The sequence below is a fragment of the Ictalurus punctatus genome, chromosome 16 (assembly GCF_001660625.3).
Source record: "Ictalurus punctatus breed USDA103 chromosome 16, Coco_2.0, whole genome shotgun sequence".
Lineage (NCBI taxonomy): Eukaryota > Metazoa > Chordata > Actinopteri > Siluriformes > Ictaluridae > Ictalurus > Ictalurus punctatus.
In genome coordinates, this window is record NC_030431.2 from 4,572,708 (window position 1) to 4,599,648 (window position 26,941).

At 39.1% G+C, this 26,941-nt stretch overlaps 2 protein-coding genes across 4 annotated transcripts; one reads left to right on the forward strand and one right to left on the reverse strand.

The window, feature by feature from the left end:
• The first annotated feature begins 346 nt into the window (after positions 1-346).
• tmem88a (transmembrane protein 88 a) lies at positions 347-6,312 on the forward strand. Of its 3 annotated transcripts, none has more exons than XM_047160782.2 (3): positions 347-499; positions 5,231-5,582; positions 5,954-6,312. In XM_047160782.2, the coding sequence occupies exons 1-3, from the start codon at positions 495-497 to the stop codon at positions 6,233-6,235; spliced, it is 639 nt and encodes a 212-aa protein (XP_047016738.1). In that variant the 5' UTR covers positions 347-494; the 3' UTR covers positions 6,236-6,312. The 3 variants fall into 3 exon arrangements, with proteins under 3 accessions (XP_047016738.1, XP_017343775.1, XP_017343774.1); XM_017488286.3 differs by lacking the exon at positions 347-499 and adding an exon at positions 1,791-2,213 and having other exon boundaries at positions 5,185-5,582; XM_017488285.3 differs by lacking the exon at positions 347-499 and adding an exon at positions 1,797-2,213.
• A 688-nt stretch (positions 6,313-7,000) lies between these two features.
• Positions 7,001-18,747, reverse strand: pcolcea (procollagen C-endopeptidase enhancer a). The gene is made up of 9 exons (XM_017489988.3): positions 18,589-18,747; positions 15,044-15,152; positions 13,378-13,636; positions 12,625-12,749; positions 12,272-12,408; positions 11,464-11,792; positions 11,164-11,238; positions 10,906-11,076; positions 7,001-7,662 (listed from the first exon to the last, which is right to left on the reverse strand). The coding sequence occupies exons 1-9, from the start codon at positions 18,678-18,680 to the stop codon at positions 7,532-7,534; spliced, it is 1,428 nt and encodes a 475-aa protein (XP_017345477.2). The 5' UTR covers positions 18,681-18,747; the 3' UTR covers positions 7,001-7,531.
• Positions 18,748-26,941: the final 8,194 nt, after the last annotated feature.

Consider the following 26,941-nt stretch of genomic DNA (forward strand, 5'->3'; position numbering starts at 1 on the left):
TCAGGGGTGCACATACTTTTGGACCTATCGTGTATTAAAACAGAACCGTTGACATTCAGGGTTGAGGATAACACACCTGCATTTATTTTAGAAAGGAAATGATCTGAATTTGTAGGGTAGGGTCGTGTGAATGCCGTGACACACACACAGAGGAAGTCTGAGCTAAATTCCAACATTATAAAGTCACTTTGTTTCCGGTGTAACAAAAATAATCACGCTGAAATGACGCATTAATCTTAAACACATGCACACCTGCAATGTCCATACATACCTCATCTTGCATTAACTCGTTACTGTGAGGACGTACTCGGTAGAGCAGCTTGGACAACATGTATCATAGAAAAGAATATTTTAATAAGCGATAAAAATGGCTAAAAAATGAATTCACCTAAAATTAGCTAGCCACTCAACACGTACTGAAGAATGTAAATCAACAATGTCGGTGATTATTGGTGATAAAAACCCAATAACACTGCAAAGGTTACGAGAACCTTATGAGGTATGTACGTACAGTACGATGAAGCTGAAACAGAGTGTATTCCTGCGTTTATGAGCCGCTCATTATGTTAAGCTTCCTGTCACTTTCTTTTCAGACGTTTTCTCAGTGACATTAAGCAGACGTGAAGCTGTCTGCATTCCAGCGGTGAAAAAGTGAGCTAAGAGTTCATATTTGATGGAGTTTGGTGTTTGATGGTGGATATTGGTGTTTGATGGTGGATGTTTGATGGTGGATAGTGGTATTTGATGGTGTATATTGGTGTTTGATGGTGAATATTGGTGTTTGATGGTGGATATTGTGTTTGATGGTGGATATTGGTATTTGATGGTGGATATTGGTGTTTGATGGTGAATATTGGTGTTTGATGGTGGATATTGTGTTTGATGGTGGATATTGGTATTTGATGGTGGATATTGGCGTTCGATGGTGGATGTTGGATGGTGGATATTGGTGTTTGATGGTGAATGTTTGATGGTGGATATTGGTATTTGATGGTGGATATTGGCGTTCGATGGTGGATGTTTGATGGTGGATATTGGTATTTGATGGTGGATGTTTGATGGTGAATATTGGTGTTTGATGGTGGATATTGGTATTTGATGGTGAATACTGGTGTTTGATGTTGGGTATTTGTGTTTAATAATTAATATTTGTGTTTAATAATTAATATTGGTGTTTGATGGTGGATATTCATGTTTGATGGTGGCCATTGATGTTAGATATGAATATTGGTGTTCGATTGTAAATATTGGTGTTAGAAGGTGGGTTTTGGTGTTTGATGATGAACATTGGTGTTGAGTTTGTGCTTAAAGGACATTTAATTTTGAATTGTGAATTGCTTTTCACACTGGAGCTTCTTTCCATGGTCTTCTCTTCAAAAATACTGTTAAAACATGTTCTACTGGGATTTTTAAAAAAAAATTATTTTCTTTTTAACTTGTTGATGGATTTGACCATTTGGGTTTGTGTTTCTCTTGCTCTCTCCTCCCATGCTGGATAAGGAGTTTATCTTCCCCACTACTCCCTTACACTAAATTGTGCAGGGAGGAATGTGACGGCTATAATGGTAGAGTTACTCTTATGTAATTGGCAGACTTGGCTTGGAGTTTTGCATTTTTTCATGAAGATAAATTAGATAAACTGAACAGAAATTAATGTTATACAGTGTTGAGTAAGTCAGGAAAATCATCTGGAAAGCATCATCTGTAGCCAAGGTTGGCTTTTTTTCCCCTCAAGTTTGAAAACTGTATATACGTCATTTTTTTTGTCCTAGTCCACCTCCTCTCTTCACTCAGCTGCTGAATAAGTTGTACCTCAGTATCCAAACATCCTATCTACCGTGAACAGGAGAGAACCCAAGCCCAAGAGAGGGAAAGGAGGATACCCTGGTCAGAGGAAGGAAAGAGTGAGACAGGAAAAGAGATAGAGGGAGAGAGGGACAGCGGAGGAAGGCAGACTTTTCCGTCAGAGATCCCTGTTTTTGACACTGTCATTGCTTGAGTACCAACGGCTAATGACATATGGTAAGAAGAGCTGAAATAAAAAATAAAAAATCAGGACCACGAAAAGAACAAAGGACTTTCTGAACATTTTCAAGTACAGAATTGAAGGGCTCTGTTTGCCAACTGGAGGATTAAAATCAACCACCTGAGAAAATATTTGGCAGATTTTGGAGAGGATACAAAGACCCAAAGTTCTTTAAGTTCATCCTAAAGTGAGTACAGTATAAAAAACAGGGAAGGGTATCATTATTATTTCCATGTGTTAAAGGTTTATTGTGTTTTGACTGCAAACTTTTGGTGTTACAACTTCATCAAAACTTCATCTGCATTATTATTTCTTTCGTCGCTCTGGCTAATAAAGCTAAAACGAGAAGGTTTTACCTTTACCTTTCTTAAGGTTTTACCTTTAGCAAATTAGAATTATGAAATGTTTGTGATCAGTTTTTTAATGGAAACAGTCCATCACTCAATCAAGAGCAATTTTTGTGGGTTTTTAAATGAACAAAAAGCTCTGATCGCTAATCCTAAAGCATTCTGTCGGGTTAATTTAGGATTTAGAAGGCATTGAAGCTCCTCTTCTGTCATGAGTTATTATCATTAATATAATCATTGATGTAAAAGAAAGGAGAGTAACTTAGACCTTGATTTAAGTTTTTAGGATTTTTGTCAAATTCAGCATCAATATAGTGTCCTTATTATTATTATTATTATTATTATTATTATTATTATTATTATTATTATTATTATTATTATCACAGTGATGTCATGGTATGATTTACATTTCCACTAAATTATAGAACCAAAATGCAGCTAGTGGAATTTGTCTCTCTTCAATTCTCTTTAATTCTCGCCATGAACGATATTTTTAAACCATCGCGTTGGTCATATTAGCGTTAAAACTGGCACAATGATGTCATGCTGTTTGTGCAGGAAACATACAGCTGGACTCATGCCCAGAACCGGTGCAGGTAAAAAAGTGGGCCTTTTTCCTAGAAAGACGGATCTTACTGTTCTCTAGACCAGACAATAAATAGGTGCCAAAGGTAACTAAACCAATGTGTCGGTAGACAGAGTTTTCCTGTCAGAAAGGGTGCCATATACAATCCTTTTTTTTTTTAATCCAAGAACTCTCAATTATCAAGTGAATCCACCAAGGAGAATCAATCCACCAAGGAGAATCAACCACTAAGAATCAATCCACCAAGGAAAATCATCCAGCAAAAATCAATCCACCAAGGAGAATCATCCAGCAAGAATCAATCCACCAAGGAGAATCATCCACCAAGAATCAATCCATCAAGGAGAATCAAATCACCAAGAATCAATCCACCAAGGAGAATCATCCACCAAGAATCAATCTACCAAGGAGAATCAAATCACCAAGAATCAATCCACCAAGGAGAATCACCCACCAAGAATCAATCCACCAAGGAGAATCATATTTTTGTCTAAAAATTTTTTATCTAATCTGTTTTGGTCCAAGTTTAACCATTTTTGGAGAAAACTTAATTATGCAATGAGCCTATAAGGAACCCTTAATGAAGCATTTTATCTACAGTTTAGCTAAATGTTAAACTCCTGACAGGTTCTAGGTGTTGAGGAGAAAATAATAAGCAGTGATTTGGAGTTATGCATATAGTTATATATAACTTATGCAGTTATATATAAACTTTTAGGGGAGAAAAGGGTTCTGTGGGTAAATAAGAGCTGTTAGATTCCCAGAACGGATCTATTTGGAACACACTGGTGTAGAGTTCCTTGCAGAGGGACAACCAACAGACCCTTAAAAGTTGTCTAAGACTGTACTAATCCATACAGTCTTACGCTATTTATTTACAATAGAGATTTGATAGGTTTTTTTAAAGGACTAATCACGACTACATTAGCACCCCGCTGGAAGCTCAGGGTCAGGGGGTTATCCGGATTTATTTGTCCCAGCATGAGCAGGAAGCCGTGTGTTTGAGGAGATGTCCTGCTCGTGCAGATATTCGCAGTCGGTTCCGTGCACATGCTTTCCTCTTGGCTCGGTTCCTGCCTCATTGTTTTGTGTTTTTAGTTTTTCTCTCAGTTCCTGTTTCCTCCTGTTCACAGTCACTCGATTAACTCTGTTTACCTTCCACACTCCGTGCCATGGAGTTTTGAGAAGAAGAAAACACTTGCTTGAATTTTTGTCCGAGGGTATTTTAAGGCAAAGAATGATTTTTCTGTTGCTGGTATCTGTGAGATTTGAGCGATTTTTATTAGTGTTTTAATATACATCATGCACAGGATTCAACTAGTGTGTCACATGGAGAGGAAAAGACTCGCACCTGTTTTTTAGGCTTTTACTTTTATGTAAATTCAAGGTCACATGCACAGACACAGTAGCTAGAGCAGGAAACGTCTTCGACCCAATCCCAATCTTACAGAGCCACGCCCACCCTCCCACCTAATGTTCACATTTAATTTGAGCATTTTTTTTTTTTTATTACAGCCTTATTCTATAATTTTATGTGATGATGCTTCTCTGAAGGTTATAGATATGTATTTTTGGTTAGCCAAATTAGCCTCATAGCTTTAGCACTTGACTAAAGAAGCAAACTCCAGACACTGAACATGTCTGAGGAATTTGTGGACATTTTTCATTTAGGTTTTTGACTAAACTGTTCGTTTTACATATTACTATATGACTATACAAACCAGGGCAAGTTAACAAACAGCTAGAGTCGAAACGACTCCCTTGTCCCAGGCAATTCTTATCGATCTGAACCATTTTTCCTTCCTTAGAGTCCCCTTAGGCCACTTGTCTACTCAGGGCACAGAATCATCCCACACTTTACATCACTTCATGTCATTACAAAATCTTATTTGGATATATTTTTACCTTAATTCTAACAAAATAATTCGAAGCTTAGCTAATTGTTTTGGTACAAAGTATATATGTGTGTTACACAAAGATGATTTAATCACCAATAGTGACAGTATTTTATGCTTTAGATGTTTTATGAGCTATACACAAACAGTTGTATTGAATTTATTTGCTAAAACAGAATCATAGTAACAGAAACAGAGGCTATCTAGTATAGAAATAGCATTCAGAAAGAAAACTGATCTCTCTAAACTTTGAGACTTCAAGCAGAATTTGTGTAGAATACTTGTAGAAAATAAGTAGTTCATCTGCTAAAGATGTTCTTGAATCCCCAGAACTCCTCAGATGCATTCTTCTGAGCTCGCTTTCTCTGTGATTCAGGATGAGTTTGTCTCGTAACGGGACGCTGGAGAGGACGCCATCTCAGCAGTTCACCTCTGATGCAGATGACTCCGAGTTGACCCGACTGCATCATGCGAACTCCATGCCCCCAGCAGTTGTTGACCCCGTGACCCCAGCGGCAGTGGTTCCTCCTCCGTACTCATCCTCCAGCGCTTCGGCCGAGCCGCTGGAGCTCAGAACCTCGCTGGACTGCTGGGCGTGCTCGGTTCTCGTCACGGCGCAGAACCTCATCATCGCCGCCGTGAATGCAGCACTCGCCGCCGTCATCTTTGGAATCATCCTCACTCCGGCGCTCACCATGGTCGTGTTCGGCTTCCTCTGCCATTCCAAGGTCAGATAATAGCATGGGAATTTTGAGTATTTTAAATGAGTCGAATAATTTGACTCGCCCGAACAATGAGGGTCGACTCCCAGACGATTCATTGACTTTTTTTTTTATACTGGATAAAGATTTCAATATTTACATCAATAATTGTTCTTATTCACCTAAAATGGTTAAACAAGACCTTTTAATTGACAAAATGGTGTTAATTTGAAGTGCATTTGAAAAAATCTCATAATAAAATCGGCAAGACGCAGCAAATGTGAATTGGCATTTAAAGTTAAGGTCATGTTTAATGCTATCTGTGCTTTGTTAAGAAGTTTCATTTCCATTTATCCTGATGGATATAAGATTGACTTTCCTCCCATCTTCTCATCCAGGTTCAGCCCCATGGTACTTCGGTTTATTGCTCGGACCTGCTCAACGACGCATCCTGTGTGACTCTGCTGGTCGTGGGGTTCGTGTTGTTGGTTCCTCTGCTGGTGTTGGCTCTAGCGGCGTACTGTAGATTGGCACGTCTCCTGCAGCTCAGCCTCTGCTTCATCCCTTACAGCCGCGCCGTCTATAAAAACCTTCCTGTGTCTCAGCACCCGGGGCTGCGGGGCTGCTGCAGCCAACAGGGGGCACCGGAGAGAGACGCCAAAGCCAGCGTGTGGGTGTGAGGACATACGGGACACTCTGCAGGGCATCGGGCTGAAACTGTGATGAAGAGTTAATAATCCAGTGATCAACATTTAAATTTTTTTTTTTTATTTGTATAGTAATTATGCACATTTTAAATCAGGCAAGACGAATCCACTGATTTCTTTCTGAACTTTTTAATCAAAGAAATACCTAAATTGCATGTTTTCTTCCCCTTGATTTTATTTTTGCATTTTAATTTGGAGGACTGAATGTCACATCGAATGGTATTGCATGATTCTGATATGCTTAACATACTTTCATGTCCTGTGTAGTAGGGTTGTTTAAAAAAAAAAAAAAAATTTATATATATATATATATATATATATATATATATATATATATATATATATATATATATATATATATATATATAATGTTCAAATTCAATAAACTTAAAATTTTCAAAGTCAGAAGATGTTGATTAATTTTCTAGATCAGCAGGTCTGAAAGTAGCGCAGCTTCAAATCACAGGTTCCAGCAGTAACATCTCATTTACAGGGACTTGTACGGTGGATGATCCACATAAACGGATAAAAAAAAAGTGTAATCATTGATATGTTGAAGTTTTCTGTAAGGAAAGGTGTGGAAGGAGTCTCCAGATTCAGAGCTTTGTAACACTCAGTGGTAAGTTTCCTGACATGTTCAGGATAGATGAGTTTGCGCTTCTTGGCCGTTTCTCCATAACATTTTTTTTTTGTCTGATTAACTTCAAGACAGAGAAAAGAAAAAACACTGAGACGTGGTGTGATATAAAACCTTTAATGGATGACATCATAAATTACGAATATATTGTATGACATCTTCAAGTATATAAAGTGAATAAGGTGAAATGTTCCTTTATATGTTGCCATGAAATCATTTGGCTTTAGCATGTGTAGCTGCTCCAAATTTGAAGTATAACTGAAAACCCTTCCTGTGTTACAGTACTGTTTTGACTCAGAAGTGTGTATGAAATGTCCGCTCACTGTTGGCTTGCTTATGCTAACTAGCTAGTGCTCTAATTAGCTAAAGGTACATTAGAAAATACCAAACCAAATGTTCTTTTTTAATACAAGTTCTTCTTTTTTTATAATTGTATGCAGGAGAGTTAAAAGGCGAAAACACAACAACATAAAATTGTAAACTTTGTCAAAACGAGAAATACAATTCTGTGTTTTTGCCTGAGTGTTGCTTTAGGGAATAATTTCTATGGATTCATTCATGTTTTACTGTCATGTGTCAGTTTGGTTTTTTTGGCTGTTCTGTATTTTCTGTGTTGTTATTAGCCGCGGAGATCAGCACGGCTGGTTGTTGAGACTGGTGAGGATTTTGTGGTGTGGCGCTTTGTACATGGCCGTGAAACTGCCTGGAGGGAGAATGCCACGCCCATCTTCATCGACCTGACCCATCAGAATGAAGCTTTGTCCTGAAACAGAAAAAAGATCAATGAATTTCATAATAAGTTCATTCATTTTTTTTCTTCTGCAGTCAGTGTTGGAGTCCAATTCAGAGCAACACTGTTTATCATTCCTTCTCAAGTGGTTCAATGCAGCTTGCTGGCCCATGTTAAATTTTCCTATTTTTTTTTTCCTGAGTGATTACCTCTGAAATGTAATGTATTGGCATTGCAAAACCACCATTTTTAAACTACGAAACCTACTACGAAGGCCATCTTAGTGTCGGTCATCTTCTGTTTACAGAAACCTCAATATCTCGGCTTAGGATGGTCCTACAGTGGCTCCTTGAAACAAAAACTGATCTCTAGAGCACATTACAAGGTACAAGTACATATATAAACATTTTGCACACCCTTGTTCCGTAGACTTAGAACTTAAGTCCAAACGTAATGCTCAAGATTGCTCACAGTTCCACTTTCAGGGTCAGTTTATAATGGGAAGGGTTCGAGCCTCAGTCTTAATCTTTTTTAGGGGGTACCTGTACAGTGAGGGAAAAAAGTATTTGATCCCCTGCTGATTTTGTACGTTTACCCATTGACAAAGAAATGATCAGTCTATAATTTTAATGGTAGATTTATTTGAACAGTGAGAGACAGAATAACAACAAGAAAATCCAGAAAAATGCATGTCAAAAATGTTATAAATTGATTTGCATTTTAATGAAGGAAATAAGTATTTGACCCCCTCTCAATCAGAAAGATTTCTGGCTCCAAGGTGTCTTTTATACAGGTAACGAGCTGAGATTAGGAGCACACTCTTAAAGGGAGTGCTCCTAATATCAGCTTGTTACCTGTATAAAAGACACCTGTCCACAGAAGCAATCAATCAGTCAGATTCCAAATTCTCCAACATGGCCAAGACCAAAGAGCTCTCCAAGGATGTCAGGGACAAGATTGTAGACCTACACAAGTCTGGAATGGGCTTGGACCATTGCCAAGCAGCTTGGTGAGAAGGGGACAACAGTTGGAGCGATTATTCGCAAATGGAAGAAACACAAAAGAACTGTCGATCTCCCTCGGCCTGGGGCTCCACGCAAGATCTCACCTCGTGGAGTTGCAATGATCATGAGAACAGTGAGGAATCAGCCCAGAACTACACGGGAGGATCTTGTCAATGATCTCAAGGCAGCTGGGACCATAGTCACCAAGAAAAAAATTGGTAACACACTACGCCGTGAAGGACTGAAATCCTGCAGCACCCGCAAGGTCCCCCTGCTCAAGAAAGCACATATACATGCCCGTCTGAAGTTCGCCAATGAACATCTGAATGATTCAGAGGACAACTGGGTGAAAGTGTTGTGGTCAGATGAGACCAAAATGGAGCTCTTTGACATCAACTCAACTCGCCATGTTTGGAGGAGGAGGAATGCTGCCTATGACCCCAAGAACACCATCCCCACCGTCAAACATGGAGGTGGAAACATTATGCTTTGGGGGTGTTTTTCTGCTAAGGGGACAGGACAACTTCACCGCATCAAAGGGACAATGGACGGGGCCATGTACCGTCAAATCTTGGGTGAGAACCTCCTTCCCTCAGCCAGGGCATTGAAAATGGGTCGTGGATGGGTATTCCAGCATGACGATGCCCCATAACACACGGCCAAGGCAACAAAGGAGTGGCTCAAGAAGAAGCACATTAAGGTCCTGGAGTGGCCTAGCCAGTCTCCAGACCTTAATCCCATGGAAAATCTGTGGAGGGAGCTGAAGGTTCGAGTTGCCAAACGTCAGCCTCGAAACCTTAATGACTTGGAGAAGATCTGCAAAGAGGAGTGGGACAAAATCCCTCCTGAGATGTGTGCAAACCTGGTGGCCAACTACAAGAAACGTCTGACCTCTGTGATTGCCAACAAGGGTTTTGCCACCAAGTACTAAGTCATGTTTTGCAGAGGGGTCAAATACTGATTTCGCTCATTAAAATGCAAATCAATTTATAACATTTTTGACGTGCGTTTTTCTGGATTTTCTTGTTGTTATTCTGTCTCTCACTGTTCAAATAAATCTACCATTAAAATTATAGACTGATCATTTCTTTGTCAGTGGGCAAACGTACAAAATCAGCAGGGGATAAAATACTTTTTTCCCTCACTGTATATAGTATAGTGTGCACGCAGAACATTTCAGGTTTGAGACTTCTCTCTTTTTTTTTTTAATGGTGGCGTGAATGCGCTTTTTTATTTTAAATTCCCTTCACTTTCAGGTTGAATATCTCTGGTATGGGACCACATACAAACCTGACATTTTCACAGAAATAAGTTTTCTGTAGTAGCATTCTACTGTTAGAAATCTGGGCCTACTTTATTCATGCATTTTGAGAAATGAACAGAGGTAATATAAGCATAACAAATAATAAAAATGAACAGTATTTTATAGTAATATTAGCATATTCTATTACAGAGTTCACTATATTGGCATGATATATTACATAGTTCTTCAAATCTGCCAAGTTTAGCTCCAACCTCCAAACTTACCTGCCTGTAGTTTTCTAGTAACCCTGAAGATGTTGGTTAGCTTGTTCAGGTGAGTTTGTTTAGGGTTGGAGCGAAACTCTGCAGGACAGTGGACCTCGAGGGCCAGATTTGAAGAACCTTGATATATCGTGTTGGTACAGGTGTACAGTTGAATACATTTTTATTGAAATATGGGATTACAGTGACCACCTGGGGGTGGTTACAAATGAACAGTGTCATAAACAGAGCCGTGGTGTTGTTTCTCCTGTGATAAAAGCAGTAAGTGACTTCTGAGCTGTAGTCATTGCTACTTCTGCTATGTCTATTGTTTGTCATTCATCATTTTTATGACTATGCCACATTAATTGTTTGTCACTGATACTTTTGGTTACTTTTTGATACTTTTGGTCATATGTTGTAGGTAATTGTTCTTACTTTTATTGTTTGTTGTGTGTACCTTTTAGTACTTTTGGTACTTTTAATGTCCTGTCTAGGCAATTTATGTCATTTTTGCTACTTTAATCATTTGTTGTTGGTAATTTCTGTTGTCTTGTTTTTATTGTTTGTTGTAGGTCATTTTTAGTACTTTTGCTGTATTTGTGGGTTATTTTTGCCAAATTTATTGCTGCCATAGTCTGCCATTGTGGCTTTTTTAAATTCCTTTTCCCTCATTTATTGTATTTTACATTTCATTTTTGTTAGTTTTGCCTCAAATGTCATTAGCTGAAAGTTTGTTAGATTTGTTCGGCTGTTCGGCATAGCTTACCTCTGCGTAGGACTGGACACGTCTTGCACATGAGCACTAGTTTAACAGTCATGGTCTCTCCAGACTGAATGATAGTCAGTCCTCCAGCTTTATAAGCCTTAATGATGGAGACGGTGGCCAATAGGCGGCCCTGTGGAGCCTGAGAGAGCGCGTTCACGGTCCCCGTGATCACTACGAAGAGAGAAAATATTTATTTTTTCAGTATTTATTTCTCACACATCTCTGATCTGGATCTGTGACTACGAACAGCATGCTCACCAAATTCACTGCTGCAGAAACTCGTCTTTATGCTGCCGTCTCTCTTGCACGTTTTAGGGCACAGAGGGTTCGGGTCTGAAAATTTGCACAAGGAGAAGACAGATAATGTCACAAAACACATTTGATTAAATATCGTTTTTATATCAAGAAAAATGGTTGCTGTTAAACAAAGTATGTTGCTTCCAAGGCATGGAAAGTTTTTCTATACTCCACTGTAATGTGCATGGCCTGCATTTTCATACAGAGCCCTGATTGGCTGTTGTATTGTTTGATACAAAAAATGTGATATTCCTCTCTCACCTGGACGTACTGGATCGGGCCGACCTGATTCTGGTCTGCGACTTGGAGGTCTAGCTGGCTGGTTGGGATTGGCTGGTGGGCGTCTGCGTGAAGTTGCGGTGGTGGTTGTGGTAATCGGTGCCTCTGTAGTTGTCGTGGTGATGGGTTTGCGGGTCGCGGCCGGGGCTGGGACGAGCCGTGGGACTGTGGGTAATGAGTGCACACGTGATCCTGGCTGAACAGAATACCCTCTGGGGACACTGGAATACAAGGCAATGAAGCCATCAGAGGTGACGCTCTGGTCTGAGACGAACTGGACCAGGAGAACATTACTGTTGGTCACGATGGGCCTGGAGATGGAGGGAAAGGAGAAAGAACAAGAGAATATGGATGGAAATTAACTATGTAGTTATAAGACTGACCTCAATGCATATGATGAGCTAATACAATCATTACCCTTTAATGGTCTGTTTATTCATTTGTTCAAGTACGAGCTTTCTCAACTAGGTTATTGTCACATCAGCCATGGACAATTCACCACCACGCCACCAGAGGGCACCCTGCCACGAGTTTTAGTTCTTCGTTTGTCATTTTCATTTCCTGTCACCTGCCTATATAAACCACATGGACACTCACACACTTTGTGAAGCCTTACAGTTTGTAAAGACTTCTAGACACCACTAGGTTCAAGTATGTTGTGAAATGAATGTAGTATTTTGTTATTTATTATAATTATTAGAACTGTTTTTAGGAACCCATAACTATACAAAGAACCCTTTTCGTATAAGTGTAGCAGTCACACTAGTTAAGCAAATCAAGCTGTACTCACTCAGGTGCCTTGTCACCGCAGTATTTTCCGATGCGTCTCGAGTCATCCCTCTCTACTCCGTTATAAAATGCCACGTAATCGAAGCGGCAGTACGTGTCACGCTCCACATCGAACTTATCGAACTTCACCTCAATCACCTGAAAACACATGCATCATTCATCGCACAACTTGTTGTTTTGTTTTTTTTTTAAAAAAAGCTCTAAGCTCAGAAATGAACACAGCTATGAGTTATATTTTTCAAACAGAATTCCATTTAGTGTGTAATAGTTAGACTGTAATGTCCAGGAGCTGTGCCAGATATCTTATATTTTGATTCTTGATTCTCAGATTATCTCAAGGTCACTAGTCCTGACCTTGTCTGGATCCACGGTGATCAACCACGAGCAACTGATGCCCGGTGGGTAATTTTTCTCGGGCCAGTTGGGCGTATGGATGGTGCCATGTGGTTTTGTCATCTTTCCACCACAGAACTGTTGCTCTGAAAATTTCAACACAATTGATCAGAAAACCGTGCCAAAATCTAAAGAACCCAAATGTCATACTTGATTAAGAGAAAATGGTTGCGGTAAAAGTTTTTCTCTCACGAGAAAAGTCAAGTATCTAATATTAAATGTACCTAAATGTCATGATGGCATCACATGTCTCAATCACTCACACCTGTGTCTCATTTCTCCATGATTAGCACCACTATATAAATTCCTGTATTTCACCATCTCATTGAAAAGCTTTTGTTGTTGTCGTGTGCGTGTGCCACGGTCTCGCTTCTTGCCTTCTTTTTCTTAATCATCATAATTAACTTATGTTCAGGATTTATGATTCTTGTTTTCACGTTTCTAGTTGTTGTGTTTTGCACTTTGTACAGTAAACTATCCGCACTTGTATCCGCCTCCTCTACAAATCCCTGACACTAAGTAGTAAAGATAGCACTTATAAATATTACAGAACTGCTGGTGGTTGTATAATAATTTAAACTCTAACATGTTTAAAATGTAAAAATGCTAATGTTAGCAATGCTAGTTGAGTTGGGAGGATGATGGTATCTAGTACTTCATTTTTTGGTGGGGGGTTCGTTAATTATTGAATTAAGTGATATAAGTAATGACTACCATTCAGGTGTGGTTTTGCTGCACTAAAGTGGGCGAGGAAGCCACGCCCTCCGGTTGCTGAGTCTGACTCCATTTGTAACATCATAGTGCTGGATGTGGAGATGAGCGTGCCGGGCCGAAACGTCCCGCAAAAGCGACCCAATTTCTGCGCCACGTTCGAGTGACCGTTATATACGTCCACAAAATCGTATCGGCACAGAGTGTCAGCCTCGAGGTCAAAAATCCTGAAGGAGAGCATGACCACATTGCCTTCTGGGACCTGAGAGAGATTGAGAGACAGACAAGTTTAGCAACAATTATAGTCATGCTAATAAAGCTGTCAGTGTGTATTCAAATACAATTGCGTGTTTACGGTCTTTACGTGAATGTCCTACTTTTGTGCTAACTTTGGAAGTCAAAATATCCCACATAGTTCTCACACAGTGAGTCCTTTAGCAGTTCAGGCTAAGTGTACTTATTGTGTAATTTTAGTCAGAGTCTTTATTTTTAGAAATACACCAACAAATCTGAGGAAAATGTTGACGTTTCGGACAGTTTTGTATCGTTTACACTGTCACCGTACCTTTGCATTGCTACGTACTAGCTATTTAAAAATCATAAGTGTCAGTTGTTAGCTAGTTTATGTTCACTCTCTAATGATGCTTTCAAATGTGGTTGTGTTTTCACTGTGTTTAGCAGAAGAGTTCATATTAATGTCACAATCATTTGTGGCTCATGCTTTACGAGTTAACTTTTTCTGACAGCTTAATGATGACAGCTTAAAGACATTTGATTAGATTCCGACCCGAAATGTAAGTACAGTCTTTTTTTTTTTTTTTTTTTTTTAAATAACTAACATATCCGAGGAAAATATTGACATTCCTGTCTCATTTACACTGTCACTGTACCTTTCCAATGACTATATATCACACTAGCTAGCTAAAAGTGCATTTTAATGTATGGGGTGTCCAAAAAGTCAAGAACCAATGAGAGTAAACCTACATATCCTTAATTTTGTATTTATTATTTATACCATATACTCTACATTTCCACCATTATGCTCTTAAATTAATGATTTTGCTTCACATATCCCCATTGGTTCCTGATTTTTCAGTCACCGTGTAGCTGTGTTTTCACTTTGTTTGTATGAAAAATGTGCTGTTAATGATTTTTGAGTTAAGAGTTGGTTCTCAATACATCAGGACACTTGGGTTATCGATCAATGCTAAATGTAATAAAAGTGTGATTGTAGTCACATGGAGTCTTTTCTTAGTAATTAACTAAAATGTCGACGTTCCTGACAATCCTATCTCATTTCCACTGACACTATGTCTTTACAATGACTATATACAATAAAACACTTAATGGCTATCAGTAGCTACCTAAATGATTAGCATCAGTCTTTAGCTAGAGTTTGAATCTCTTAGTTCCAGGTACCCATAGTTGCCCAGTTGTAGTGACATAACTTGTTCTCATCACTTGATTTACTTGCACGGTGAGTTTATGGTGTTTTGACTCCCTGTGTAGAATGAAATTGATGAGTTCAACTAAAACGCACAGATAGAAATCTGTCTAGAGAGGAAAACGGCATGTTAATATGTATGTGGTCATTTGTGTCTCAGACTTTGTTCAGTTAAAAACACACTGAATGGACTCATGAATAAGAGGAACATGAATTCACACTCACAGTGATGTACCAAGTGCACTTGCTGTTTGGTTTGTAGTATGAAGGAAAGTCCTCACTGGCCACGAAGCCCGAGTCTCCATCCAGATTCCCTCCGCATTTGAACACCGGCCTGAGAGCAGGATAGAAAGGACACACACTCTATGAGAGAAAGGAAACACTTGAGTATTCCTTGGACATGTGTTTGTTTGGTAATGTTGCCGGAAAACCTCTGCAACGATTACGTTTGATTTGCATGGCACGAGCGATCTCTCTATAATTCATTCACATAAACCAGCTTCACAGCTACACAGAAGGTCAGGAAGGTGACTTCAACCCCGAGGTCAGCATATGATGTCAACGTTGACATGGCCACTCACACTGTCACTAGTAAGTAAAATATCACTTCACTATTTAAAATAAGTTTACAGCAGTATTAATCAACATCGACACATCAGTCGGTTAAATCTAACACTGATTATATTGTACAGTTCACCGTTTTGAAAATGAATACATCCTAAACTCATAAACGCAATGTTAGCTGGCTAGATTGTTGAACAAAACACTGGAAAATTGCTTCAATCACAGAGTCTTCACGACACACGCATGCTCTTCACATTAAACCTCCCACACACACCTCATTTTATTACAAGAATTACTGTACCTGTGCTGGGAACTCAACAACTTACCTAAAATCAAGCCATAACTGAAGTGATGTAAAACAAAATCACAGCAATCAAGTGCGGCACCAGTTAATACTGAGGTTCAGATTGAAGTCATTGCAATTAGGGATGCTCAGAATGTTCGGCAACCGAAATTATTCGGCCGAAAAAGTGAAAAGGCCGAATAAATTTGATCGAATAATGACGTGTTTGATAACGCGACCAAATAACCTAGCAACCAGAGTGAGACGCCGAATGTCACGACCTTGATGAGGGGGCGCGCGCATGTACGAGCTACGTGCACGAGCTACTGCTCTTCGGATGTTTACTGTGCGTTTGTTTTGTTTCTGTCATGTCGTGAGACGTAAGGTAGTAGAGTATGGAAGCAGGTAAAGACGTATTTATTTAAGGGCAGGCAGACAAATCCAGTATCTACTATAATACTCCGCGAGGTGTACAGGGACGTGAGCGGTATATATCCCCAATATAATCAGCCGTATAGAACCTAATAAAACCATTTTTTGCACTCTTGTCAATGCACTTTTTAATGCACTTTTTAGTTGTAGGCTACAGAGCGTTCCATTCTTTCAGCAGTCAGTTATAGGCTTAACATAGGTTATTCAAGAGGGCTCAAAGATGACCATATCAAAATATTTTTATTTTACTCATTTATTTATTTAAAGTTATATTGTGCCTTTTTGGTAGCCTATGCCTGCTGGAATGAAAAAAAAATATTCAGTGTTAAATAAATATTTTGAAATTGTAGTTTTTGTAATTGATTTTTTCTTTGAAAAGCAAGACAAAATAGTAAAAAGCACATTTTGACTATTTAATTTATGCAATGGTGAAAAAAATGGCAAAATAAATGGAAAAAACGGGAAAAACGTCTTCAGCCTTTGGTCTTCGGCTTTCGGCCAAGTTTTTCATTATATTCGGTTTCGGCTTCAGCCAAGAATTTTCATTTCGGTGCATCCTAATTGCAATAAACGATAAATTACTGTATATAAGGTCCTAGAACAGAATCTTGTGGGAGACTTGTGCTTTACTTTCATAACTTCTTGTATTCTATTCTCCTCTTGTGTTATCTTGTGTGTTGCACTGTGGTTATTTTATGAGTTTATGGATCGATTCATGATAAAAAAAAAATAAAAATTAAGTCTGGAAAATGAGGTGGTCCATACTGATTTAAAGTCACAGAGAAGATTCAGAGAAACAACATGGAGGCAGTGGGTAATAAATGTGGTTATTAATAGATACAGTGAAAACTGGGTAGGACAGTTATCATGTCATGAACTTTTCCTTCCCTCTAGGCTTGGAGGTTCGAATCCTGCCTCTGCCCTGTGTGTACTCCCAGTGATTTGGGGGTTTCCTCCAGGTACTCCACTTTCCTCCCCCAGTCCAAAGACATGCGTTGAAGGCTGATTGGCATTTCCAAACTGTCCGTAGTGTGTGAATGTGTGTGTGAGTGTGTGTGCGATTCTGCCCTGAGAGGGGTTGGTACCCTGTCCAGGGTGTCCCCTTCCTTGTGCCCGGAGTCCCCTGGGATAAGCTCCAGGCTCCCTGCGACCCTGTGTAGGATAGGTGCTATAGAAAAGGGATGAATGGATGGATATTGTTCTTGACAATCAGGGACGAGGGTGAAGAGAGAACATGTGGACAAGCAGGGGGTGAGACAAACAGACAGACAGACAGACAGACAGACAGACAGGACGATGCCTGGTCAAAGGACACGATTATTTGTTATTCAAGTTATTACTTTTTTGATTCCAACAGATATTGTATTTATTATACAACGCTTACAGCGGAGAGAAACCTCAGACGTGCTGTTCTGTAAATTCCGTGTACGGTTTTGCAGAGTGTGGAGGTCATAAACTTTGAGATGCTTTTGTAATCATATTCAGTTTTACTATGCTGTAATAATTTCCCTTATTGCCTCAGACTGTCTAGACCCTGATTTCTGCTGAAACGTTTAAGCCCAGACCTTTAAAATAAAATTGTTCTCTTATTGTTTTAAATGTGAAAACGCTGCCAGCTAGGGGTGGGATGATATACTGTTGTTATGATATTATACTCTAACCATACCACTATGGAAATTTTATGAAGTAGAAACTCAGGACAGCAGATTCAGGGAGACAGCAGTGGGAAATAAACCCAGGAGCTGAAAATGTCACCGTATTTTCATTTCTCCTGTAAAACTCAGTTCTAAAATTTCGATGAAATACAGACTAAAGCAAAAATACAAGTAGGTGCAAAATGAACTGCTTTTATTTAAAGAGTTCTCACAAATGCAGTTTACTGAGTGTGTTCAAGCGTAGCGTATACCAAGGGGCCAACTCTAAAACAGACCAGATTTGATATTAAGATGCACCAGTAATGACTTTATAGGGTTAATTCAGGTAATAAAAGAGTGCACTACTTACTATCAGGTGTTAGATGCTTTTAGGATCTCACATATATGCAAATTATCATTATTAATTGTGTCATTATTTCGTCATTATTAAATGATGAAATAAAACCTAGTTCTCAGTGCCGAGTTCAGGAATTTTGGACTCGGCTGTACAGTAAGCAAATTCCCAAAATTCCTGCAGGCTGAAGAACTCGAAGAACTTTTCCAGCACGTCTGCCAGTGTGATTGCTCAATTTAGGAGAGGAATACACACACACACACACACACACACACAGAAAAACAGAGGCTTCTTCCACATTTACAGCCTCTTCCAACTTGGCCAGGTGGAATAACACGCACACTTTAACAAAATTGAACAGTCTTATAAATCTTATGTCATGAATAATACAATTGATTAGAATGTATGACCATTTACTCAGTATTATTCATAAGGATCCTATCAACTGCATGTGTACACACACACACACACACACACACACACACACACACACACACACTACCTGGTATTGTTAGTCATCTGGCTATGCGTCCATCCAAAAACCAGCAGCAGAAAAAACCCTAAAGAGGACATGGTCTTGCTCAGATGCTCCATTTTCCCTCAGTGAGACGGAGCGAGGGGAAGAAGTGAGGGAAGGAGCTGACTGGTGGAGGAGGAGATGGAGGAGGAGCGAGGAGAAAACAGGACAAGAGAGGAGAAGTGTCTTTAGCCCATGCAGTGACAGGGGGTGATCCAAAACGAAGGGGGGAAGGGGGTTTGGTTTTAATCAGCTCCAGATGTAGCTCCGGATCTCCTTTTACTGGACTTCGAACATTCCAGAAAGAGAGAGAAAGAGGGGGGGGGGGGGGGGGGGGGGGGGGCGGGGATCAGAAAGGACATAAAAAATATCCCATTGTACAGCATGTAGCCTGGTTTCTGATTCATCTGCTGATCATGTGTGATGTTTGAACATGAGTAAATGAGGTCACTATGTTAGGAAGACTCACGTCAGCAGGGTTTCATGCAGATTGGACACATAAGTGCGTACGGTTTGTCACAGAAAGTCAAGCCAGGACCTGACATTTAAGAGATGTTTCTAACCTTTCAGGATCTAGAGAATCATCCTCATTTACTGCTCATTCAATGTGATTGTGTTGCGGTTGCCAGATTGCAGGTTTGCACTCTTGCAGTGTCGAGGGCAGATTAGATGTATTACTGAATCCTCTGACAGGCAGAATAATTTGAACGGCAGATTATTTAAGACACATCATCCCTCCAGTTTATATTAACTATAATTGTAGTTAATTTTCTGACTCCAGTTGATATAAGGAGGATGTCACTTGATTCCAAAAAAAAAACAAACTTTCACTTAAAATGTTGGAAAATTAATTTCTCAGTGTTTAATGAAAGGCCCTTAGTAGTTTACCTGGACAAATGTGGAAAACATATTAAACCAGTGGAATAAACAGACCCAAAGCAAGCTCAGTATGCAGGTATAATCAACAGAGACAAATGGAAAGTTGTCTCAAGTGCCCGAAAGTTCTGAAAAGTTTTTAACATTTTTTTAACAAGTTTTTATTTGCAGAATTTTGCACGTTTAGTTTCCAGATTTCAGATGTTGTGAGGAAACTGTGCTCTATGGCATGTAGGTAACATCAGGCCCTAGAATGACATATTTGCTGGTTTTGCATTCCATGCAGCTTATTCAGCATCTCTGGTTGCCAGGTTTTGTGTTAGTTTTTTGCTCTGTGCATGCTGTGTAGTGAGAAATCAAGTCAAGTGTGAAGATAAGACGTGGACATGTGCACGATGAGAGTGACAAGACGTCATTAACATCCCTAATTTTAGAGGTAAGGCCTGTTCATGGATTATTCACATTATGCAGCATGTTTAGTTGCCAGATTTCAGATCTCTGGTGTACAGATTTGTGTGAGGAAATGGGATATAGTTAACAGTCCTGGCTTTAGAGACACGTTTTTTTTGTTCTTGGAATCCTTGCTGCTTATTGTGTGCTTTGTTTGCCAGATTTGCTTTTTTTTTTTTTTTGCTGCACTCATGTTGTGTAGATAGAAGTCAGAAAGTGAGAAAGTTCCTCAGCATCTGATGTTTTATGGGACACGATAAACATCCTCCAGACTGTCTTTGAATTCTATACAGTTTATTCAGCTCGGTTTGTGTTTGTGTTTCGGTTGCCATGTTTCACATTTCAGACCTTCTTTTGTGTATCATTCAGCTTATTAGCATAATTTTGCATATTTGGTTGCCAGATTTGAGATTACTGGTCACTTTGACCTGTGTAGTGTCCTGTGAGGAAGTTTCCCCAAGATCTTTTGAGATTTATTAGATGTAGTTAATGGGTTTATTATTTTTATTTTTATATATTTGGTTGCCAGATTTCGTATTGCTATGCCACGTACAGTGGGAAAATCCCTGGCTTTAGAAGGACACATTTGCTGTCTTTGGATTCCATGTGACCTATTCAGCATGTTTGGTTGCCAGATGTATTTATTTTTTGCTCTGCTCATACTGTGTAGCATGAAGTCAAGAACAGGAGCTCACTAAGAATGATTCAAATGACAACACATCATTAACCTCCCTAGTTTTTGAGAGACAGACTCGTGTTTTCCATGATGACGATTCCCAATATTTAGGTAGAAATGTTCCCTAACTTTTGATCTTTTGATCTTTTATGAGACACATTAAACTAGTAAACTAGTAAAGTAGACATCTTTACTGTCCTTTTCCTCCATGCAGCTTGTTCTGTGTCTTTAGGTTGCCAGATTATTGATTTCAGTCACTCTCTCTGAGTTCTGTGTAGGAGTCATAAGTTTTCCTAGGACTTTGAGCTTTTAGTAAATGACCCTGACTTTACATAGGGATTGTTATGTTCTTCTTACTTAGTCTGTGTTTTGGTTGCCAAATATAAAATTTGCTCTTCTTACACTGTGTAGGGAAATGAAGAAACACACTGCACAATTAGAATGAAAAATATGTTATTAATATTACTAGTCTTTTTCGATGATACATATTTGGGTTATCTGGCATGTTTGTGTTTCGGTTGCCAGATTTAAAATTTACATCTGTGGCATCACGATTTAGGCAAGTACACTAAACGTTTGAGGTTCTATGAAATGTTCCCAGTCGTGTGTTCCAGCAGCTTATTTGCATAATTTTTTTTATGTTTTTGGCTGCCCAGTTTTAGATTGCAGGTTGTATTGAGGAACTGCCTTAAGGTTTTTTAAAGCTTGTAGTCTCTTTCAGCCATAACATTCCTGATCTTTACTGTTAGTGGAGAAAGTATGGAAGCTGAATAATATACAGATTAGAGTAAGGCGATCAACTCGGTTGCAACAGTCCGAAGTTTACACAGCTCTGGTTGTAACTTATCTATCCAATCCAAGTGCTGAGGGAACATAACACGCAATGTTGCAAGAATTCGCCCCCTACGCTGTTTGGTTTGTTTGGAGGCCTGCAGCAGGGAACACACACGTTCACAGATTCTAAGCCACTCAAAAGACGTTAAGAAGCAGCCGAGAGGAGGTGATGAGTCAGGAGGAGGATGACAAACGTTCAGTCAGTAGTGCTGCAATGGAAACAGGAAATCTTTTCATTAAAACTTCTTTTAGATGTGAAATGGTTGTATTTATATCATCTTTCATACATGGAGTAAAAAAAATCTCTCTTTCAGGACTCTTTCTGCTTATTCAGGATTCGGGCTGACTTGAGAATCAGAGATAAGGTTCAGCAGGAAACACACAGGAATGTGATGATGTGGGAATGCTGCTTGGGGGTGGATGGAGGAGTGAAGCACATTTCAATGGAGTAAGAGGGTCAAAACCAGCGCTATGTCTAATGCTGCAGAGTTGTAATGATGTCATTTCCCACCTTTTGTTTGTTCTGTCAGAGCACGTAACCTTGCCTCAAACACAGCTATAATATAATAATATACAGCTTTAATGTATATCCCAAACCTTCATGGTTTTGTGCTGTGCAGTGTAGAACTGCAGCAGCTGACCAGACAGGTCAACGCCAACCCATGTTTTGACTTTTCCAGTACATGGAAAAGTCTTTGTCCTCTGTGTATCTTGAGCTTTCACCTCCTCTGCATAGTGTCTCCTGTATAGGCAGCATGGATGGCGGTCCATCCTGAATCCACCTGATGAATCCCCTGGAGGACCTCTTGGTCAGTGAATTAGCTGTATTCCATGGGCAGCCCTTCCTACAGTCTCTGTAAGTCCCACAAGCACCAAACTTCATAGCAAACAAGTATGTTAGGAGCTTTGGACTTGTGTAGAAACTGCCCATGTACACATGGTAGCCAGAGCCCAAAACGTTACTGTCCAAAAGAGACGTCATGAGATAGTCCATGACCAGTAGGAAAACCTGTACCTAGCGTTTCTTTCATGCACATTACATAAGCCGAGAATATTTGTTTTAGATTTGAATCGAGTCATTTAAAAGTAGACATTTGAAGGTTTCTGTAGACTTATTTCTCATGTCTGTGTGACAGTTATACGGCGTTTCGGTTCAGTTTTGTTTGATAGAAGTTCACGGAGAAGGACGCAGTGGAAAGTGGATCCTATTTGTTTTCTGTATTTTACGATACTGGATGTAGACCAGAGTACCACATGTTGTGAAAACCATCCTGTTCACTTAACTTTTGTGTGACACTTTTTGTTTTAGAAAGGCTGTATGCGAGGGCGTGTCAGTGGTCATGAATACTGATGTTTTACACACATGGGGAGATAATGACCCACCGCCTAATGGAACCAGCAAGGCCCATTTTTGAGCACACAGATTTGAACACACAGTCACACACCTTTGGGTGGAAAACGTACAGAGGAACAGTTTTTCAGTAAAAATTTCAGAATCTTATTCAATTAGATTCAAAAGCGACTGGAGTGAAGGTCAAGAAACTGATCAACAATTAACAGTTTGACATGACATCAATGTTTATTTATCTTATGGATTGCTGGAATTAATACAATGGTGTTAGCAACAAAAATAAAAAAAACTTGCTAGCAAATTTACAAAACTTAAATCTAACTTATATCTCAACATTCGTCAACTTTTTATTTGTGAAGCAAAGGAGACAGGTCCTGAATTCAGCAAATGAGAACTATTTATAGAACTATTTATTTAAATGAGACTAATCAGCAGTTTCATTTGATGTGGATTTGTTGGATGAATTTTTTTTTTTTTTTTTTTTTTTTTAAGTACATTTAAATAAACGAGAAAACAACTGATTGGTATTAGATATTTGAATGAGGTCAAAGGGGGTAAAAAGTATGAATGGTTTTAGGTTTTTGCTCAGCTCAGAGAGGTTAAGAAGTGATTTTTTTTCCCTCCCTCATTGTACCATCTGGACATTTAATCCGGGCTGCTGATGGTTTTGTCTCGTCTGTCTTGATTTATTTAGTCTCCAGTGTTTAAAGCTGGAACTCACCACAAACCTACAACGAGTCGAGAAGCGTTTGAATATCCCACGCGCAAATACGGAAATGTCAAACAGTGACATGGCGAACGTTTCCACAGAGTTCTATAGATGTGGAATACAGAAAACACAGAAGAGAAATGCTCTGTAATACATCCTAATACATCTTCTGCTACATTACCATAGCAACAGGCAGATCAACTCCATGCACTTTGGAAGGTAGTCCCAGTCTACAGTCACACACAACAGAAATGTAGGCAATACTGGGAAATTAACATGTAATATGATTATGTGACGATAAGTAAGGACTGAAACACTCTGTGTGGTGCTGTAATAGGACAATAATCAACGACAGGGTGGTGTGAGTCACTAGCTGCGTTTACATGGACAACAATAATCCACTCTTAATCCGATTAAGACCATACTCTAATTAAGAAACTACCATGTAAACAGCAATTTTTACTTACCTTAATCTAATTAAGGTCATAATCGAAGTAAGCAATAATCTAATTAAGACAGGTGGAGTACTCCTGTTTTAGTCGCATTATGGACGTGTAGTAGTGACATGTAAACACCTTAATCACATTATGAACGTCGTGTAGGAGTTTTCACCGCATTTTGCGACAGGACACGATCACACACGGCAGTTTTACGTTTTACGGCAAACAAGAGAGTTCGGCTGTGTCCCAAATCGCATACTTTCCTACTACAGGCCTGTAGTGGGGAAAAATACATGTATCTCGGCTACTATATAGATGGTAAGTACGCGATTTGGGACACACCCACCGCTTCAAGCAGTTGTCTATTAGCACGTAAAGCATGACAAATAATTAACTGCACTTAAAGCGTTCGTAAGAAAAAATAAAAATAAAAACACCCAAAACTGTATACGGTACCATAACAAAGACGAACTGTATGTTGATACGTGAAATTCTGGAGGGACGTCGGACAGCGTGGCGCGGTCACGTAATGACGCGGGCTGTTAATCTAATTATGTTCTAAAACATGTAAAACGGGAACATGACAGGAGTATTCTAAAAGCGACTCATGTAAACACCTTAATCACATTACTATCTTACTCGGATTAAGGTCAATAATTAGATTACTGCTGTCCATGTAAACGTTACCACCCTGAAGTGGATTATATGTCGATAGGAGCAGTGTTTTATTCTACAGCGGTTTGCCAAGTACTACAGTCTTTGTTTTAAATAAAAGAATGAAGCATCACACTTTTTATGCATTTGTAATTAAGTTCAATGTTGTAGAACGTCCATGAGGCAAGGTAGTTCCTGTTCTCACTTACGTTGTAGCAGCTATACCGCTGTTTATTCTCTCTCTTGTTAATAAGTTAATAAGACTAACAAAAAAAAACAAAAACAAAAAAAAACACAGTCTGAACTGTACTAGGTGTGTTAGAGCAGAAAACACTGAAATGTGCAGGACAGAGGTTCTCCAAGACCAGGGACTGAAACCTGTACACTATGTAGTGCTTTTATTAAGGGTGTAGGGCGCAATTACAACACTACTCCACTAGAGGGGCCTCTAGCCCTACTGGAAAAATCAACAACAAAAACCAAATAAAACCCCATGCTTTAATGTTTCAAATTATAGAGCATGATTTTTTCCCCCAGCAAACTTCATAATCCGAACTTTCTCCTGATGGTTTTAACTTTAAATCAATTTAAAGAATGCCCTAAATCATTCAATCTAAGCAAGTTTGGTTAGATTTGAATCTATATCCCATTAACAGTATATATGATGTAAAATGTGGTTAAATAACTCTCTTTTAAAAAAAATAGGCCTTGATGATTAATAATGATTAATGTTTTATGGGAATTGTTCTGATCAGCATTTACTATTGACGCAGGCTGGTTAATATTTGTTCCTGTTCCTGTTGTCCAGAGTGTTTACTCTGTTATCCACACTGTCCTGCATATTTATTATCACACTGCACTTCCCACACAATGTGTAGAATTCTCTGTATACCCTGGACCTGTATTTTATCAAATATTACACTGTGACACCGGACACTTGATATTTCATCTCGGTGTGTACGTGTAGAATGATGGAATGGATGATGATAATGGATTTTCATTCATATCTGTAATAGCGATTGGCAAAATAATGGTGTACAGTTGGGGGAACGTTTACAGGTTCACTGTCGAGTGTTTCCTGATAAGGGTTCCGAGTAGAACCGTTAATTATCCAACGAACCCGTTCCTAATGGACAACCGAAGAAGCCACGCTTATCTAACAACTCAGTCGTGTTAGATATGTATGTCCAAAACACCAAGCCCAATAAACTGTTCTTTATTAATGTTGAGAAACTGTTTACTGTAGGTTAGCTCGTACACGTGTACGAAATTTCTGGATTGCAAAACACAATCTTTCAAACTTTTAAATGCAACAAAGCAAAAAAAAAAAAAAAAAATCAAATGAACACCACAGACACACTCCTTTTTGTTTTTTTAATCATATATTTAATTTATGTTGAACATTGTCATTGTTTCCACACACACACACACACACACACACACACACACACACATACATTGTAATTTCTAACTCGGAACAATAAACACAGGTCATCATAATGTCATTATTTTCCCCAGTATATATGTATATTTATATATTTATATATTTATATATATAATCCCAAGATGTTCATCGATATAATTAGACATTGACAGATTTACTCTACAACTGTTTCCGTGGATGTCTGGTTATCGAATGGTAACGTTATAACTTCGTCCTGTTTTTAATATCCAAAAAACATTAAAGGTGAAGACAAATATGTGGATAGAGTAAGTAAGTAAATAAATAAATAAATAAAATCTGGCTTTTGTAGGCTGTGTTGCCCGTGTTTATCCGGCCAGGTCCCTCCGAAAAGGCCAGACGAACAGGGGCGACGCAAATCTACATTTCCGAATGAAATAAATAAAGACATTAAATTACAAATAGTGTCAGAAACCAGGCTCTTGGCTCTATGTCTCGTAGTAGCGAATCCAGGAGACTAGATAATCTGAGCGGGTTAACTGGTGTATGGTTTGGATTGAAATTTCTAAACATCCTGGCAGACAAGAACCAACTGTGATTGGTTACTTTCTGGTAACGTGTGATGTCAATAAAATTGTGTAAATTTCACAACATGCCCTGGGTGAGTAGCGAAATGCCTTTAAGATACAAGTCTGGTCGCTTTTAGTTGCTACTACGAGACATCCATTGTGACCCGGATGCCTGAAAAACTTTCACATATTGCCTCTCAGATGCGTTTCCGTTTTAAGCCACACGAATACGCAGCCTCCAACTTCCTGTTCCTCAAAGATACCCTGAAAAAAAAACGAGTCTTTTTTCCCCCAGTTCCCATTATGACGTCGACCACTGATTACACCCCGCCCATTTCCGCTAATGAAAAATAAATACAAATCATTCCTCTTTCCCC